Consider the following 20,588-nt stretch of genomic DNA (forward strand, 5'->3'; position numbering starts at 1 on the left):
TGCTACAACAACTGTATCTCTGAGGACTGCACGCCCTGGAATGACTGTCTGGTGCGGGATCAACACTAGCAGGTAAAGGGCATGAGCCCAGATATATTCACCTGTTGCTAGTGTTATGCTATGTGGCTCATCTATTATCTGGGAAGGAATTTTTAAAGGGGCCACATATTGTGGTTGTTAAGTGGACACCACTTGTTCTTTATTCCCCCTTGGATTGATTCATATGGATTCATTAATTATGGACATTCAGACAGCATACTGAAATTATATACAGCCTTACTGGAATAACAGAGTATACATACAATTGTGAGCACCAGTCACCATTTTCTTCTACTGTTAACCCTTTCGCGCCTTAAGGGCCCAGCTCTGCAATGCATTGCTGGGCTCTTGCAGCACATGGGTTAAAAAAGGCCCTAATGGGGCAGAATAATACAATGGAATGAAGATGATACATGAACCCTGCTGTAAACATCATCATTAGAAATAATCATAAACCTGGGATGTTTACACTACACATTGTTATTTCTAATAGGTTATGAAGACATCACGATGCGTGACACAGTTGCCTGGTGTTCCTTGTGATAACGTGTTGCAGCTTGTGTTTAAAATAGTGTGAATCATTGTGTATGCAGTCAAAGCAAAAATCTACTACTGCTATACATGTTTTTATGTCTATTTGTTACCTTTTGTAACTGCTGTCCTGACTCTTTGTACCAGATTTCTTGCTGCAAAAGTTTTCAGTCCAATTCATGTATGGAGCGGGTCTCCTTTGTAGCAGAGTGAAGATCTCTTCACATGGCTCAAGAGAATTAGGCTAACAGTTTTGAAAGGTATCAAATTGATAAAAACATGTACATTATGTGTGTGAGTAGAGGCAGTGTTGATTTTTCCACCTTTTTGTGTCTGAGAAACTCAACAACAGGGCAACCCAATGATGTGTTAAATCCCAATTAAATAGAAGCTACTGCATAGTGCCATCCTGCTTCTCACTGTATTTCAGTAGGGGTCTTTGAATCACTATGACCAAAATTGCTCTTTAAACCAGGTGTTAATTAGTATCCTTTATTTCCACAAGTATAATTAATGTAAGCACAAACATTTGAGTATTTTATCATTGGTATAGAGCAGGGGTGTGCAAACGGGGAGCTGCGGGGTGGAGGGGATTGTCTGCGGGGGGCACGGGGTTTACAGCGGCCCTGCGCGCTTCACGAAGGCACTTAAATTAAATGCCGGGGAAGCGGCGAAGGCCTCTGTAAACTAAACTGCACTTACTTTGGCTCAGACGGCTTCTGGAAATGCGGCGTCATGTGGCAAAATAACGTCATGATGCCCAGAACGCAGGAGCCCAGGTAGGGGGGGGGGGCAGCTGGCAGGGAGGCGCAGGGAAAAAGATTGCGCTCCCCTGGTATAGAGCATTATTTTATTGATCTGGTGTTCTGTTTTAATTGTTTTTATAGTCCTGTGTTCTATATTTGAACAATTTTAACTTTAACGTGATTACAAATAGATGAGGTGAGCGCTGACATCATTGCATTGCGCCACTGTTTGAGAATAGAACACACTTGGTGGTATGTCTACATATTTTTATATTTTGATCATCATAGATGAGTATGTCCGTTTTTTATTTTATTTCCAACTACACATTAAATAAAAATTTTAAACTGGAAAATTACATTTATTTTGTAATGTAGTCTGATGCTCTGTAATGTAATTCATTGCTAAAACCTGTGACCGGATGCTGAACTAATACAAATCTTCTTTTAAAGGAAAATACATTGGTGTAGCTAAGCTAGAGAAAATAAAGAAACGAAAAATGTCTGTACACTCATTAATTGAATCTCGCTTACAGAACGTTTTACAACTAAAAATGTTGTTAGTCAATGGAATGCAACTCTGCAGTTTATCCAAATAGTTGTATTGCGTGATGGGTCAACATACTACAGTAAGTAACAACTGATTAAAGACATTTGCATCTCTTCCACCATATAAGGTGAGGTGAATTTACATTTTCTGTTAGTGGTGCTGTGAATTTCATCTAGACATAGAAACATAGGAGGTTGTTTATTAAACTGCGATAGTGGCGATTGGGGATCTCATATGGAAACTCCCATCGACATCAATGGAAGTCTCTGTGCGATTGGGCTCTAATCAGCATGATCGCAGTTTACTTAAACCCCTACATAGAATTTGGCAGATAGGAACCAGTTTGCCCGCCTAGTCTTCCCTTTTCCTATCTGTTCTAAAACCTCAGACCCTATTTAAGATGGCGTATATCTATCCCACGCATTCTTTAACTCCCTTACTGCATTAGCCTCTACCACCTCTGTTGGTAGGCTATTCCACTAATCCGCTACCTTTTACATAAAGAAGTACTTCCTCAAATGTCAAATACTTTCCCACCTTAGCTGAGCGCAGTCACTGTTAAATAGACTACATAGTAGTAAATGCATTAAACATCTGTGGGTTCTCTTTGAAGCAGTTATTCTGAGTTCTTCCAATCATTCATGCTTTGGGACGTGAAAGACGTGTTTGCTCTGGAATCGGCAAGAAATCATATTTTCCCATCTACTCTATTGACTCACACAGGCAAACGTATAATAAAGAGAATTGCGAAAAGGGCTAAATCATCCTTGAGCAGCATCCTGGTACCTTCACAATACAGACACTTACTAGGTCTACAAGTAAAAAAGTATGGCTATAGCGGAGGTCCAATGTATGGAAAAGCTGTGCAAATGCTCTAGTCTACACAAACACACAGCAATATAAATAAATACATGGCATATCTATATCTACTATATATTTTGGTAAGTGGTCGCTATGCATTTGGACACCTCTTAAGATGTCGTAACCACATTTTGTATGATGGTTTTTGTCTGCTTGGATACAAATGGACACCATTTTGAATCAAGATTGTGGACTGAACAAAACGACTGATTTTTACCAGTGTGTGTATGTGTGTGTGTTTGTGTATGTGAAAAATAAATATACATATACAGTACATACACACCACATACATATATATTCAATTGAAAACCCCTTTGTTAAAGTGTAGTTAAGATTTGTAAGCAAACCCTTCAAAAGTCTGGCCATTTTTTATTTAAGTTGACACGCACCCTTAACTGCCCCCTATGCTTTGCATACATGACACAATGACATCAGAAATTACCTAACTGATTGTTTTTACGCCTAATGGAAAAACTATAATATACCCAACAGCATTTGAATAACAATACATAAAAACATTTAATTGAGAAACTAACACACTTGGCTATCTATTTATAAATCTCAGTATTTTTTGGTTTGTTAGAATTTACGAGCAACACCTTTTCAGCTGGTGTGTGTGCTCGCCCTCTCATATGCTGATACAATTTCAGGAATCAAACTGAAGCAGATTTTTGTTTAGGTCTAAAGTCTCTCTCCCAGGGGCGTAGCTATAGCCCGGGCAAAGCCTGGGGGCCCACGCTCCTGCGGGGGCCGCTCTCTTCCCCCCACCCCCCGTTGGTGGCCCATGGTGGCGGGCCGTGGCGTTAAACAGAAGCCTACAGAGGAATCAGAAGCTGTTACAGAGCTGACACCGGAAGTAAGAAAGACTTCTGGGTCAGACTACTAGAGTGCACTCCTCCCTTGCTTTCCTGCTCTGACGGTGTAACAGCTGCTGATTCCTCTGCAGCTTACCCTCTGTTTAAGGCCGAACCACCCACAGGTAGGCATGGGGGAGAAGGGGGGAGAGAGGTGCTGATGATGGTGGAGATAGGTGCTGATGGTGGTGGGGGAGATGAGTTAATGATGATGGTGGGGCGGGAGATGAGGTAATGATGGTGGGGTGATGATGGTGGGGATATGAGGTGATGACGATGGTAGGGGAGATGAGAGGAGTTGGGGGGATATAATGAGGGATGATGAGAGAGAGGTTAGGGGGGAGGGAGAAAAAAATGCAGTCAGTATTAATATAAATGGGGTCCTGATCATCATGATAAAACAGAAGTGGGCAATGGTAAATAAGAACCTTTTCTCAGCATGATTCTCCTTTGATGTGTGTTCTAGTTATAGTGATCATGTTATAGTAAACAGCACTGAGTTATAGGGCATAGTGAAAGTTAACACCAGTAAGCCATCATTTCCATATTTATGGAAGGCAAATATATAAATTGTGCTCTTCAAATTGCATATTACATTCAATGTTTGTTTGGATGGCGAAACAAATTAATGCCACCCTGATTTGCGTACTGTTCCAGGTTTAACAATAAAGAGCTTGCAGTCATGCTCAGACATGCTCCAAAACAGCTGTACTAGTGAGTTAATTACTTTGAACTGCCTGAGGACATGCTTGTCCAGGAGTGGGAAACTCCAGTACTCGAGGGCCACCAGCAGGTCAGGTTTTCAGGCTATCCCTGCTTCAACACAGATGGCTCAGTCTTTAACTGAGCCACCTATGCTGGAGTAGGGATATCCTGAAAACCTGGCCCGTTGGTGGCCCTTGAGGACTGGAGTTTCCCACCCCCTGTGCTTGTGTAAAAGCTGCTTCTAAGACGCTGCCATTCTGACACCAACGAAGGGTAAACAATCTTCATTGCAAACTAAACTAATGGTCACAACTCTAATTCTGCAAGTGTGGTTAACTCACAGCTGGCTACTTTCTGGGTGAATTTGCTGGAAGATGATTGAATGTTGGGGCACATTTTGTGTCTGTTCACTGTAGCTATTTGGCCCACTAACGTGACAATGTTACAGTAACTACACCGCGGTGTTTCCTAAGAAATTCAAGTAGAGAACATGAAGAAGGGATTTCCCCGAAGCGTTGTGCATTACTGTATGTCTGCATCGTTAAATAGACTTGAAAGGTCTTTGGCTTTTTTTTTTTACGCATATTTACGTGCTACAGGATGATACTGTTCTCTATTTGAATTGTATGAAGCGATTTCTGCTGGGAGTCTCGCCTTCCTGCTCGAGCACCAACCACCATTTTGAAAGCAGTGGAGTGCGGCCTGCCATCTTTGGATCTTTTGTCCTAAAATATTGACATCAGATCAAATGACAGTGCCTCCCAAAAACTGCTCCAAATATGGGGTGGCATAATCCGCTGTAGTATCTCTTGGGTCAGTAAGAGTGATACCACCTTCACGATAGTTACCACCAGTGGTTGACAAATCACCAAAAAATCTACTCGCCACCTAGTACCAAACGTGTGCTGCTTGGGCCAATATTTACTCGCCCGGGGGTTAAATCCACTCGCCCGGGGCGAGCAAATGTATAGGTTTGTCGAACACTGGTTACCACCGATCATAATTTCCCCGTTATTTTCATGTGTAGATTTCTCGAAGCTTAAGCCTAAGCTTCCCAGGAATGGCCTTAAAGCAGCAGTCGTCCAGGCTGCTTTTTGTATTTATTTATTTATTTTCCCCTTTAATATGTGCATCAATACAATCCACATAATAATAAGTCATTGGCTAAGTTGCCGATCGATCGGCGAAGATTCGGCTCGGATGTTCACTAAATGGCTGTCAGTGTAGCAGAAGAGGACCCAAGATGCAAAGTTCTGTGGGGAAGATCATGTGACCAGGCAGTCACTAGATACAATTGGTGCACTGCTAGAGAGAGGGCAGGGCTCAAAAATGGGCGGGCCAGAGCCTGTTTCTGAAGAGGAAGGGGGTGTGACTTTGTAAATGGGTGCTATAGAAACCAAAAATGCTTGTTACATTATAATACATAAAAAAATGTCATTCAGAGTTGTTTTTAAAAAAATGCTACAAGTATTTTCTCATAGTACTGAACGGATTTATTTAAAAAAAAAAAAACACACGTAGGATATTGCTTGGTCTGCAGCTATAAAAAGCTTTAATCACCCTCTATCTCACTGGAAATATCGGTCAAATTCCTGTTATCCTCGGCAGATACGCTTCTTTTCCCCTCCGCTTGGCAAGTTGAATTAACTGTATAATTTCTATTTTCAGGCCACTAAAGAAGTAATAGAACGGGAAGCCCCCGGAATGGCCTTGGCAATGCTAATGGGATCGCTCAATGTTACTCCCCTGGGTATGCTCTCTAGGTAAGGAATCCGTGTAAATATTGCTGGACGTGTTTGCTGTTTTGCTTATGATTTAATTGCTGCCAAGGTATACCAGGAATTACAGGTCTTTGTAAAGCTGACTATTGCAATAAAGGTGCAATCCCACATAGCCAGCCTCCCCCCCCCCCCCCCAAAAAAAAACAGCTGTTGTAAACCATTTATCAATCAAATTTATCCTTCAACGTGTCTTACCATGCTGCAGGCAAGTATTTGTCATCTTGCGTTCATTCGGTAATTATTTACAAATTGCAGTTTTAGGGGCTTCTGAATGAGGGTGTGTTTGTCAATCAAGTGGTTCCCTTAACCATGGGGTGCTCCACTCCAGTCCTCAATCCCCTCCAACAGGTCAGGTTTTCAGGATATCCCTGATTCAGCAAAGGTGACTTAATCAGTCCCTGCTTCAGCACAGGTAGCTCAATCAGTCCCTGCTTCAGCACAGGTAGCTCAATCAGAGGCTGGTGGAGCCACCTGTGCTGAAGCAGGGATATCCTGAAAACTTGACCTGTTGGTAGGGCTTGAGGACTTGAGTGGAGCTCCACCTTGCTCTTATTAGATAGCCTGCCTCTCCCCCCCTCCCCTTATCTTCATTGGCTATCAGACAAAAGGGAGTAGCCAGAGGACATCGAAGCCCTTCCAAGTCTAAGCTCATTGTGTTTAAAAATATGTACAATTATTTAAAAATACAGGCGTCCGATTTTGGTATATAAAAGAAAATGATGTGACCTTCACCGCCATTAGTACAGTTTGATCGTAGGAGGCATTGCGCTCTTAGGCTGCGCTTATAGTGCCGGCGACGCGACCGATGACGTCACCCGTCGCCACTAGCGAAAGTTATACTTCAGTTTTAAGCGACGTCGCTAGCAACAAGGCCAGTGACGTCACGAAGTGGGCGCGCAGCACTCTCTGATTGGTTTAGAGACAGTCACATGTGGCGACTGTCTCTAAAAAAATCAAATTTACCCGGCTTCAACATTTTTGGTCGCTCCGTCGCACTTACTATAAGCGCTTGCAACGGAGTCAATGGATTTGTTTTGGAGCGACGTTGTGTCGCCGTCACCAGACACTATAAGTGCAGCCGTAAAGAGAACCGTGTCACTTCACCTTTTCTAATACTTTTTTACTTTTTCAACTTGTTTATTTAAAAATCCGGTTTATATTTTTATGGAAACACGTTTTGTCCCAAATAAGGTGGTTGGAACAATGTTTTGTTATCGTATGGTTACATTGCTGTGGCGTTTGGGTATTTATGGTTTTAAACAGAACTATAAACCATTTCCGCAGTGCAATAATAGTGTAATGAACAGTTGTTATGCAGTCAGCTGTTTTGGTTGTCCCAGTTTATAAGGGGCCATTTTATAATTCTGCATGTCAGCGCTTCTTTAGCGGTTGTCCCTTAGAAAAACAGCAGGGAGGAAGGTAATCTGCAAGCCTCTGAGAGGGATAACATGATTTGTAGCTATGGGGACAGAAACACTCTTGCAGCTTAATAGCAAGGATAGGGAGTGAAAGTAACACTGCAATACTGCTTACCTAAAGCGGGGGTGCTCAACTCCAGCCCTAAAGACCCCCAGGTTTTAAGGATATCCCTGCTTCAGCACAGGTGGCTCAATCAGTGCCTGCTTCAGCACAGGTGGTTCAATCAGAAGCTCAGTCTTTGACTGAGCCACTGATTGAGCCACCTGTGTTGAAGCAGGGATTGCCTTAAAACCTGACCTGTTGGGGGGTCTCGAGCACTGGAGTTGAGCACGGCTGACCTAAAGCATGGTCAGGGGAAACCATGGAAGACTAGTCTTGTGCTATGTAGCATACATGTTTATTTGTTTACTTCATCTATAATGATTACTTCATCTATAATGCCTAAGTGCACTATAGAAGATAAGTTACTGCCTGACGATCTCTGTTTTTATTATATTACTATTTAATTACTGTACTAAAGCGTCATATATTGGTTTGCTCTACTTTTTGGACGTAATTCATAAAAAGGATACTTGGGGAGGATGGTCACTTTCATTGGTGTTTTGGTTCTAAATTTTCTTTCGTGTTGTGGTTTTGGTTCAAAAATAATGTTCGTGTTTTGGTTTTGCCAAAACGCTGTTTTTTTTTTATTTTTGTACTTGGAAACTATTGAGGTGTACACAGGTTACCTGCAGATTATACCCATCTCCTGTCTCCTTCTGGCCCCTCGTCATCTGATGGTTGGACACCCAGTGTCAGTCGGCAGCCCCAACTGGAGACAGAGGGAGAATACAACTGCAGGGAGTGAGGGAGGGGGGTATATCTGGGGGCCCCTCCATCCTTGACCACCAGTGATCTCCCATCCTCTCCAAGACAGACAGGGTGGAGGGGCATCAAATGGTGAGGTGTGGGAGTAAGGGACCCGGATCAGAGGCAGGAATGTTTTTTTTGTGTTAATTTCTACCTCGGATTTGTCTCTACAGATCCACATTTCGACCAGGGTTAAACTGCAAGAGCCCATACTGTAACTGTTGGATTCAGGGAATCCAACGCTTCTCCCCCCCCCTCCCACCTTATCTGAGGGGTTGGATTATGGAACTACCGAACTGCCCATCCTTAATAACTAGTACTTGTAACTGTGCACTGTGTTGCGGTCTTTCATTTGTGCATTTCTTTCTATTCTTAATTGTCCGCTAAGAATACCATAATCTGTGGTAATATTGAACACTCAATACAAGCTCAGAGCCACGTATACCCTGTGTCTCCCTTAAATCCTCTACTTGGGGTTGTTAATGTCATCCTTGAAGACACTTGTGTTTATAGTATGTATCAAGGAAAGAGAATTTTGCTTTAATGCAGAGCAGGTACTGACATCTTTTGGCATGTGTGGTATTGTTGGGAGCGTAGCCTGATTGACCTGCTCTCTAGGACTGTGTTAATAAATGCTATAAGCAATAAATAAGCTGTTTAACAGGGTGGAAATGTTTTTTTCTCAAGTATCTTATCTTTCCTAAAATTGAAGTCACAAAATAACTCCACTCCTCAACTCAGCCTTGGACATGATGTGATCAGCCTTGGAGAGAGGATGAGAGGGGTAATTACTGACATCAGTGTGGCTTGCGTCCGGCTTCCACCTCTCAGAGAGCTGGTATAGGAACCCCATTAAAGGCCACAAAAGGGACCCTCCCTCAGTAGCTTGCTCGAATTCTCATCTATGGTGTTGGTTTTCGGTGTCTCATCTCTGAAGCAATTATTTCCTTCTACCTTCATCAGGTGTTTAATCCAAGCTTAAGTGACCAAGGGTTGGTTGCCTGGCTCTCACTCTGAAAGGTCTAATTTCTTTGGGCATTCAAGTAGGTTTCAGGATAGGAAACTTTCTTATTCAGCCCTCCAGAACTTCAATTAAGAGGGACCTTGGCATAATGAGGACTTTGACCTGGGAATAGACCTCTATTGTTTTGTTGCATATTCTTTTAGAATCTGTTTATTTATGCAGTTTTTCCTTGTAGGTTTTCTAAAATCGGTTAACATAAACACATGTGAAACTGTGCCATCTATGAGTTCAACAAATGTTCAGCTTCTCTTAACACTGTTTAATAGTAATATGTATGACCTTTCTCCTGTACACCTGTAACCGCCTTAAACGTTTAAAGGAGGCCTCTTATACTTCATACAAGGAGGGTACTCCAATGGCGGTTGCATAGTTTCTTCAAGTGTAAAATACATCCAAGGCTGCAGAGCTGCATAGGTTTTCAAGTTCTCGTATTCTCTGGTTTAACATGTCTACTACAGTTGCTTATTTCTGACTGTTCGGGTATTACATTAAAGGCCTGTTACAATTTTTAGAAATTCCACACAATCTGTAAAATATCCATCTGGGTGAAAACAGACGCAAGGTAGCAGTTTATTAAATCTCCTGTGGCGTCATCCCTCCCCACTTGGACGCCATGCCTGCTGGTTTGGGGAGAGAGGCATGGATTCTGATACTGTGATGTGCTGCATCGCTCCTCACTGGAGTTCTACATCTGGAGCAGATTATTTCATTCTTGTTACCTGCACCTCCCATGTCTTGCTGCATATAGTTTCCGATGGGAAAGGGAAGAGTAGGCTTTTGGAAAGTCTGGCATATTTGTGTTGCTTGCATAATATATTAGGTGTCAATTTCAATGACATCCTTCAGAACGCTAAAATAAGTGTAGTATAACACAGTAAGGTTAGAATTTTAAAAAATATAGGAGCTGTAAGGAGTTTCCTCTAACACTTGCCATCCATACATGAATTACGTGGTTGGTTTATAATGATTCAGAGATGCATGAATTTTACTTGGCATATAGTATCTGTGGAAATGCTTTGTATGTTTTGCAACAGTTTTGCTTTATGCAGGAAACAACAACGTGGTATTTGTTTGGATGTCAAGCCTCTGTTCTGAAGTCATGAAAATGCCCTGCATATGGATTTGTACATCAAATCTGAATATGTTTGCCAAATATGCACTCTCTTCATATAATCATGTGCAGAATTCCATTGTGTTTGTACCACATGACCTCTCTGCTGTTCTATGATTTGGAGAAAACCAAAGGTTAGTATGGATTCATGTCTTCACATGTCTTCTTTTCCAGACCTGTGTGTGGAATCCGAGGGAAAACTCTTATTATCAACTTACCAGGTAGCAAGAAAGGGTCACAGGTAAGTCTTTGTACACTGTTCCAGTCTTTTGAATCAGAGCCAGTCTCGTTGACTGAGCCACTGATTGAGCCACCTGTGCTGAAGCAGGGAAGTCCATAAAATCTGACCTGCTGGGGACCCTTGAGGCCTGGAGTTGGCCGCCCCTGTGCTACTGTGTTAAATAACAAGTTGTAGGGAACATCTGTTTCAAAACACGTGCCATATTGGAGCAGAACAACATGTAAGATGGATCTAAAATAAAATTAATTGAAAGGAAATGTTTTTGTTTATTGTTAAACCTTTGGTCAAGTATTAGTCCAGTTATGCAGCAAGTAAACTTTGATACTTAACCTACCTAGGGCATTTTTTATATTATAAACACAGTCTTGGTCTACAATCACCGGTGGAAAATGACAAGCTTCTCTCCATATACCTGCATACATGGCACTTGGTGGGATATGTATTAAAATGATGCAGTATGTGCTTCACACCTGTGGGATTCATACTCCCAGTCGCTCCCGTCTGACATCACCGTACTCCTTACTTGTGTAAGGATGCCTTTTAATAGCACCGGACTGGACACCATTTTCATGCCCCCAGGGGCTTCCCATTGAGCAGCGGCAGTAGCGAACACTGCAAAGGAACGCAACATACTGTAAAATTGACACCAATTTGAAAAACAGAAAGTGAATCCCTGCGCTTCTCCCTCTGGGATAGCAATAAATGGGGAATAAATATATATGGTGTAAAAATCTATTAAGATAAAGGAGACTTTTGGTTACATCCTTTGATCAAATAATGCCAAGCCTGCTAACCACGTCAAGGTCCCTGCTATAGAGACTTACCTTGACGTTGTTAGCAGGCTTGGCATTATTTGATGATGATAATAATAATAATAATATCATGTTCTTGTATAGCGCTGCTAGTTGTACGCAGCGCTTTACAGAGACATTGTGCAGGCACAAGTCCCTGCCCCGTGGAGCTTACAATCTACGTTTTTGGTGCCTGAGGCACAGGGAGATAAAGTGACTTGCCCAAGGTCACAAGGAGCCGACACCGGGAATTGAATCAGGCTCCCCTGCTTCAAGCTCTCAGTGCCAGTCAGTGTCGTTACTCACTGAGCCGCTCCCTCTCCCTGATCAAAGGATGTAACCAAAAGTCTCCTTTATCTTATAGATTTTTACACCATATGTATTCCACATTTATTGCTATCCCAAAGGAAGAAGTGCAGGGATTCACTTTCTGTTTTTCACATTTGTATGGCCAATCCCTTCGCCAGCTGCATGCTCCTTACATGGAGAAGCGTGGTGATTATATATTTGTTTTAATTGACACCAATTACATCAGTTTAATGCCCCTTTAGACACGGACATTTGGCCACAGCTGTTTAGGTGCGACCAGGTGACTGTCGGCGCTTTGCCGCGACTCAACCCGCCGCCGGCTCCTTCGCCACCAAGGTAAGGGCCTAAACCCACTACCATAAGCTATTACCCTAAAAGCCCCTACCCTAACCGCTAAAACCCTTAAATTAACCCCCTACCCTGAGCAATAAAACCCCTTCAATTAACCCCCTACAGTGATAAAACAACTTACCTTCGATGCGGTTGGCGGCGGTGATTCCGGCTGTGGATCGGTTGCGGCGTAGGGTCCGTCTGTTGCCGAACACCGTCGGTGATTAAGTAGCGGCAAAACGGCCACAACCAAATGTCCCATTCCGCTTCAGACATACCCCTCTTTGTTCTTGTTGGTGTGCTTACAGTTTGGTTATTTGTTATGTACATAAGTAGAAATAGGGAAGATAGAGATCAGTTTTAGGTTTGGATAAATATATCTCTAAAAGAAATGTATTGTGGTTATATTTAATGCATATCATATGCAGGATGTGAAAGTCACAGCTAGTCATTTTGATGTATGTTTCCATCAAATTGTCCACACTGCTCGGCATCTGTAAATTTTCGGCGCCCCGTCAATGAAGCCCCTTGGGGATTTCAAGTGTGATGATATAATTAAATTTTGCAATATTACATTAAAGGAGCAGCCCCCTTGATGTTTTTTTTATTCTTTAAATTGTTTACCCTCTTTTTTAAAAATTATATATAAATGGGAGCTGTATGGCATTTGTTACCCTTCCGGGGACCCCATGGTTGCCATTTAAATATGCTGAAGTACCGGCATTACCACTTCTGTTATTTATCTCGGGAAGCACGGGGTCCCCAGATCTGAAATGAACACGGTCTAACTCTGGGGAAACCCTGATTTTCATCCATGGGAAAAAAAATGGGGAGGGAGGGGGTTCAGGGGGTGGACTGCTCCTATAAACCCTTATTGGCCCCTCAAAGGACATGTGTGACCTACTACTCCGCTTTGATTTCACCCTGCAAAAGAGAGTGTGTTGGACAGAGAATGTAAAAATGTATTCAATATTTATTTTGTTCTTCCGCTGCAATCTATGTGTTCTTCCCCCCAGCTTACACATTTGGTAGGAGAGTAGTGACGTTGATGACATTCTTTGTTTCCCGTGGGCTGAAATATAAATGAAGATTTGATAGCCAATAAATCATTTCTCCGTAATATGAAATGTCTAATTCTGCCTGTAGTAAAAATTCCACTAATTACGGTTTTTCAAAGCATTTTCTTATGCTTTAAAAAAGCATGCCAACTTCACATATCCTTTTTTGCCAAAGTTCTGCTTATGATATTATACACTAGGATTTCACTTTTCTTAATTAATTTCTCATGTACATTGTAGTGCCTGAGGATAAACATTACCTTTCAAACAATATAGGTAAAATAATTGCAAACGTGGTTCACTGTAGGCAGTTATGAACGAGCCTAACGTGTGAATATATATTGCTTTGTTCATGTGGGTGTGGATAAAATTTACATTTGTTACTGAAGTGCCAATTAATCATTTGTGAACTTTTCTTAATAACTTGCAGTATTTCTCTGTCATTGTCATGGATTAAAGTGATGGCAGCAAGGGTGATGGCTTAGCTGTTTAAAGTGCCTCGAACATATTGGCAAACCCTTTTCAAATCCTTGTAAGGCTGATTCAGCCATCCCTCGTTCTGAGATGAACAGAATTAGAACCAGTTGTAACATGGTTAATAATTTGTATCTATGGGGGTTACTCATTAAACTGGGATAGTGCTGTTTAGGGCACTATTACACCGAAACTCTAATTGAAGTCACCATCACAGTTTAATCAATATGATATAATGGTTGGTCTCACCCATTTTTTGGTTTAAACCACAATGTTTGTTTTATAGCTTTGACTGTGTTTGTAGATGTGCGCTTTAGAAGAACATGCAAAGTTGATACTTTTATTTTATTTCCCCCAAAATTGCCAACATGTGTTGGCAAAATATTTATAAATGTTGCTGTCAAAGTGCTTTTTAAGTAACATGTTCATAGGTGGCCATTTTTGGCAACCAATGCATGCCAAAAAGTTGCCCAGTTTGTGAACTTGTGTAAAGGCTTTCTGTTCATCTCTAGATCTATATCCATGAGTAATCAACATCAGGAATTCTAAAATAATGCATTGACATCCTCAAGATTAAAAAAAATCCACTTGTCCACTCATCAGTGAGACGTGAAACATTCGGAGTGACAAGCAGTGGAAAGGCTGCATTGGTGGCAGAGCTGTCAATCACCACAGTCCTTTCAGAAGTTGTTCCCTGCTATTTAAAGCTTAGCACAATGCATGTCGTGGGATGTGAATTTGGTCCGTGAAAATTAACAGATCAGCCACAAATGTGGTTCTATGCTTTATTGCTGAGCCACACGTGAGCTTTTTTTCCTCTCGTCTTTTTCTTGACTGGTAACACTAAATGGGTTTTATTCTTCTCTGTAGTCATTGATTTTAGTATGTATAAAAATGAAATCTTAAGTACATTGATATTTTTTTCTTGATGGTATCTGCTTGTGAAATAGCACACACCTGTCGGGTTCTCTTCTTCACCTGGTGTTTTATACAAGGACAGCAAGGAGAAAGGGCAGGCCGGTGCTATTGCTGAATAATGAGAGATTTAAATGGCATCTCCGCGCACTTCAGCCTCCCAGTATCAGATAGCTTCACAAATAAGAGATGTCTCCTCAGTTCTTCACAGAAAATCTGTACATCTCCGTCATCTTGATTTAGAGTTAATTTTGTGTAACGCCCATAGTCTACGTATGCATTTCTTGAAGATTTGTAAACTGGGTGGACACCTGTCTTTAAGCAGTTCTTTTCACGTTTTAATATACACAGCTCCTAAGGTGCCTGTTGAGTTAAGAAGGAGCAAGTGTTCTGAAGATGCTTCAACCAATAGGATCATTACCATTTTGTCTTCCCTTTGCCCTCATTGCAGTAGAGGGGGTCACAACAATTCATTCGCCTTCAATATGACCTTATTATGTTTACTGAATTGTTTTTTATGATGTTCTCTAAATTACATCACTTTTGGAAGTAGATGACTTCCTCTTCCATTCACAATATCTTGGTTGGGTCGTGACCATGTGATTGTTACAAAGTCATAACATTGTTACGGTCCTGTAATGTCTGTGGCACTAATTTAATGCCATAAACTGCATCAATTTGTTCCAGTCGCTTGACAATTTTGCGTCTTGCATTTGGCGCCGGTTTGATAGGATCACTGTATAACTCCATCTCGGACCTTGCAGATTTATTTGGACTCGCAGAAAAGGAAATCTGTTCCAGCTATAGGTGCACATTTTGTTACATCTCAAAATATGGTACTGACTGTCTGATCCCCTAACTCCTCCTACAACCACTTCCCAAAATGTGCACTGCCACAAGATCAAAGCATCTTGATACATTGACGCAAAGTGACGCAGAGGCAAAATGACGTCATTTGCACCGGTGTTTGAAGCAATGTCCCAGTGGTGGCGTTTGATTACATGACCCTTGTGGAAAATATACTCCTGCTGATTTCATTACAGTTCAAGCAGCGAAGTGTAATATATTACACCAAAATTTACTTTCACATTTCGGGTATGAAAATATATGGTGCAGATGCTATAAGTACTGTTATTTTGTAAAAATGTTCATGATTTTTAAATATTTAAGTTGAAATCCTCTTCTGGCATTTCTATTCATAAATGTTCCATTACGCTGTTGAGGAGCGCTGATTTTGATCAACTGTAGAACATAATTTTCTTTTTATCAGGGAGAAAACGTTGTAGTTACGGACTGTACTTTTAACCTTTTTAATAGATTTTTTTTAACATCTAAGAATAATAGAAAGTATAATGACAAATAAATTAAAAAAAGTTTATTTTTATTTTTATTTTTTTATGGGTACAGGAATGCTTTCAATTTATACTGCCAGCCCTACCTCATGCCATAGACCTTTTGAGGGACGCTATTGTAAAAGTAAAAGAAGTTCATGATGAGTTAGAAGACCTGCCATCACCGCCGCCTCCCCTCTCTCCTCCGCCAACGACGAGTCCTCACAAACAGACAGAAGACAAAGGTGTGCAGTGTGAAGAAGAGGAGGAAGAAAAGAAAGACAGTGGAGTTGCATCAACTGAAGATGGTTCCTGTTCGCACATCACCGCAGCCACGATCGCGGCAAAGGTTAGTTTGGGAGGGTTTTGATTTCCGTTTAGCAAGCTTTTTGTCGCCTTGGTTAAAGCAGCAATCTTCATGGTCTTGGATTTTGAAAACATTTTTTTTTACAGAATCAGAACTGTGGGGTCCCCGGAGCTGAGGTCAAGGGGACCCCCCCATTCCCGTGATATTTACTTTTTATGTGCTGGTAAAAGCACAGGTACACAAAGATGGCATACATGACAGCTGGGTCCACCTATAGGTAGCAGCAATATTATCCTCCCATGACATTGCAGCTTCTTGTTGGCCAGTGTAAGTGAGGCTTGGGTGGCAGCCATATTGATTTGCCAGAAGACACCATCAACACTGGCACATATCGCAGTTCAGCTCAATGAGACCTCAGGTTCTGTAAAAAAAAAAAAACAAAGGAAATAGGGGAGATAGCTGCTTTAATTTCTACCAACACAAGTAATGTCATTGAGACATCTATTTAGAGATGGTTCCATTTAGTTAAAATCTGGATAATTGCTATGTAGGTGAACCAGATGCAAATTTTTACATAAAAACTGTTTCAAGGCTAAGAATAATAGGGCTGAGTTGACAATCTTGCAGTCAAACATAGGATTTGGAATTGGATGCAAACGGTTTACAATTCTACTTCAAAGCTATAGTGTGTGTGTGTGTGTGTGTGTGTGTGTGTGTGTGTGTGTATATATATGTGTGTGTGTGTGTGTGTGTGTGTGTGTGTGTGTGTGTGTGTGTGTGTGTGTATGTATGTATATATAAAAAAATATATATATATATAATTATTGTTTGTTGGGCAGGGTGAATTATTATGGAATACATTATGTTGATGGTTGAGAAAAGAACACACATGGTCAGCAGCTAAAATTACTAATTGAAAGAACCTTTTTTTTTTTGCCTTATATGGTGGCATAAAATACCATACTAGCATCTAAATTTGCAGTAGCCATATAGACCCATATGGACTGACACTTTCTGGCGCTGGAAGACACCTTACAGCCCGCTGACTTGACTGCGGTGGAACTTGCTTTTCAACGCCTAGTGGTGCTTTATGGCAGAAGACTGCTTAGTAAATATGACCCTTAATGATTTTATATATTTGTTTATGGTTTTATATAAATATAAATATGCTACTGTTTTATTGGTGTTTATATGCATTCATATTTAATTACCATATTAGACTGTGTTGCTCTAAAACATCTTAGAATGTCATTCCATGGCACGTCATCATAATTACGGTTACTTAGACATACACATTCTTTGTTAATTGTTACTGTTACTTACCTTGTATTTCATGTAGTCTTAAATATAACGTATAATAGTAGTGCGTGTTTGCTGCAACAAACTTATCATTATGGTTCACCATCTTATCATTCCTGTTTGTAGATTTGTAAATAAATATGTATTGATTTTTAACCTTGTCCCTCATCCCATATTCACAAACCCATATGACATATTTTTAGTTTCCCCATTGTACATTTTTACCACTGGCTGGTAATGCCAGGTCTCGCTTTTAAAGAAAACACAATGTTGCTTCTCCTTGCAAGTATAAAAGCCGTAGACTCCTATCCAACAAATTGTGAAGCCATCTCCCCCTTGCTGTGGAAGATTTAAACTCCATTAATTTCATACATTTTAAGGTCGTTCTTTACTAAGAAGTACTGCTCCGTAATATACCTTCTAATGCTAGAATACACTTTATAGCCCATTCAAGTGAATGGGCCATTAGGAGTCTTCAGGTGCTAGAAGGTTACTTATGGAGTAACACCGCTTAAGCAATATGGTCCTAAATTTTCCATCCCAAGTGAAGACCACTATGTAGCATATTAAGTAGGAACCGTAGTAATATACTCAATTTATTCTTGTTTGCTGCAAATTTGTAGAATGCATATGACATGGCTGAAACATCTGGACACATCTTACACATTGATACGTTTTGTACATTAACCACTTTTTAAAAAAATCAGTAAAAAGGCAAACGTCAGTGATACCAAATCCCAAAATCTAACTCTGGGATCAAGTTTCATGCCTGAGTTTGAGAATATTTAAGTGACCTTCCCGAAATGTGATCGCAGTTTTGCAATATTTGTAGATTGCTAGATTCTTGACAACTCGCACATATACAAATGTTTGTTTATGACAGAAACTGAAAAAAAATGCAAAGTAAGCTGGGAATGGTCACAAAACTATGTATAGCTGCCCCCATAGAGCACATACTGTATTTTTACACAGAGCAGAGTAAGGATGCAATGGAAAACCTTACCTTATATGTTATCAGTTTGTGTTTTCCTCAATTTTATTGGGGGTGTCACAGTAGACCAGGTCTTTTAACACATTTATATTTAAGGGATCAATCACAAGGCAAAAGAAGGCAGTGAAATAAATTGAGGTTTATTTGCATAAGACATCGGAAACACACAGAAATACAAAATACAGAGAATATACACACTTACTGGGGTCTGGGGTTTGAGGTTTAGCCCTTTCCTTGTTGCAGGACTCCTGCTTCAGCAAAAGGCATTACCCAGTCTACTCCGGTTGGTTCCAGCCTGCTGGCTAGGCCTCTCCATGCTTCTCGGTGTGAATAGCTCTTTCACTCAGAAGCACCTTTGAGAGGCCTGCCAGCAGCTGCTTGTCTCTTCAAATTTCCAACAGAAAGAGAGTTATCTGCTACACTGCTCTCCCATTTACAGGGCATGCTGCCTATCTAATACATAGGGGGGGGGGGGCTGGCAGCCAATTAGAGCATGGATTGTGGTTGAGCATTCAATGATAGGAGGGGAAAATTCAAAACTTGCCAATGGAAATCATGCCTATGAGTTTGGCATCTAGCAACCGTTATCCAAGCTTGCCCCATACCTCCCGCTGGGTAGGTTCCGCAGTGTTTAGCTGGAACAAAGGCTTTCTACTTCAGATATCCTGTTCACAGCCTTTCCTCCTCACCATGTGCAACAAACCTGAATTTCTTTTGCTATGCTAGTCTACCTCTGGCAGCCTTTTGTCACCAAACTGTTTTTTCCTCACAGGAGAAACACACAAGGCATTGTAGTTTTAAAACGCAGCAACTCTGAAACTTGATCCCTAGAGCTAGCACTCTACAATTTGGACCTAAAACAAGGGGTCTTCAAACTGGGCTCTAAAACCTGTTCTAGGACACCAGCCCCTACACCCAATACAGTAACAGTAACATTTGATCCCTAGAGCTGACACTCTAAAACTGGGATCTGCAAGTGGGTGTTCTAAAACCTGCGTTAGCATACAAGCCTCCTACACCCAGTTCTCATACCTTGCTGGCAGGCAATACAGGTTAACCCTGTTTGCCCCCAAATATCCACCTTTTTCCTCGTGTTCCAGAAGGCTCTACCCTGCAGCTATTTCTCATAAGGGGCCACCCATACAAGGCAACCCACTTATAAGCTTGCACAGGCAGCTACGGGACCATGAGTCAAAGGGAATACAACATAGAATGCCTTAACTGGCCCACTGGGCTTACATAGTTAACCCTGCACAAACGGTTTCTAGCTCATAACCCTATGTGGGACAGTATAAGGGGAACAGAATTACAGGGCAACACGGTAAATTACAATATTAGACCAAGGAGCTGACACACTCAATCCTTGCCATATGATTTCAGGGGCAGCCAACCGGCATCTTACCATCACCATATTGGCACTAAACCTTCCTATGGAGGACATTGGGTATCTTTCATCTACAGTACTTCATTTAGCTGCATCAAGCAGGCTTGTATGTAATGGCAGGGCTTGTGGTGTGTCCCTCATATAGAAACCTGGCAAGTATGTATGCTTCACCACTGCTTTATCTAATTCAAGTGCTCCTGTATAGGTGGGCGCCATGGAGATTCTGATGACTATTTGGCTCCCATTTGATCTGGCAATCCACAGAATTGTGGCCGACAAGATTGTGAATGATCATCCTCGGCTTTATAAACCCCAAGCTACAAGCATTGTTACAATGCCATCTACAGGCTTATGCCATAATAGTGACTTGAATAGTGGTTGGTGTTGCATTAGATGCACACTAATAATTTTAAAGGTGCAATCCCTCTTAGGACCAAAGTGAACTAATGGCAGTGACATTTTTAAGGGGGTTATCTGGGTGATTGAGGCCTTTAAAAAACAATTCCATATCTGACACCTATAAGTATTTTTTAATCTCCTTTTTAGTGTTGGTTTGTAACTCTGGTGAGCTGAGACTTGGGAAGGGGTTGATTTCCTCTGGCTGCTCCCTTTCATCTGTCTCTGTGTGTTCAGCAAGAGTTTGCACAGGCAAAGTCGCCCCTCCCCTCACCAGCTCCCCTTATCTTTATTG

The 20,588-nt window shown here is 41.3% G+C and overlaps 1 protein-coding gene across 25 annotated transcripts in view; it reads left to right on the forward strand.

The window, feature by feature from the left end:
* The window catches only part of GPHN (gephyrin), a 295,598-nt gene that overhangs the window by 148,046 nt on the left and 126,964 nt on the right, over positions 1–20,588 (forward strand). For 24 of the 25 annotated variants that reach the window (XM_075613545.1, XM_075613538.1, XM_075613539.1 and 21 more), the window contains exons 5-7: positions 5,952–6,046; positions 10,642–10,708; positions 15,993–16,265. In XM_075613545.1, coding sequence (XP_075469660.1) covers positions 5,952–6,046; positions 10,642–10,708; positions 15,993–16,265 — 435 coding nt within the window. The remainder of the gene's footprint in view (positions 1–5,951; positions 6,047–10,641; positions 10,709–15,992; positions 16,266–20,588) is intronic. The other variant, XM_075613550.1, reaches the window with a different exon arrangement.

This window comes from Ascaphus truei, chromosome 9 (genome assembly GCF_040206685.1).
Source record: "Ascaphus truei isolate aAscTru1 chromosome 9, aAscTru1.hap1, whole genome shotgun sequence".
NCBI classification, from domain to species: Eukaryota; Metazoa; Chordata; class Amphibia; order Anura; family Ascaphidae; genus Ascaphus; species Ascaphus truei.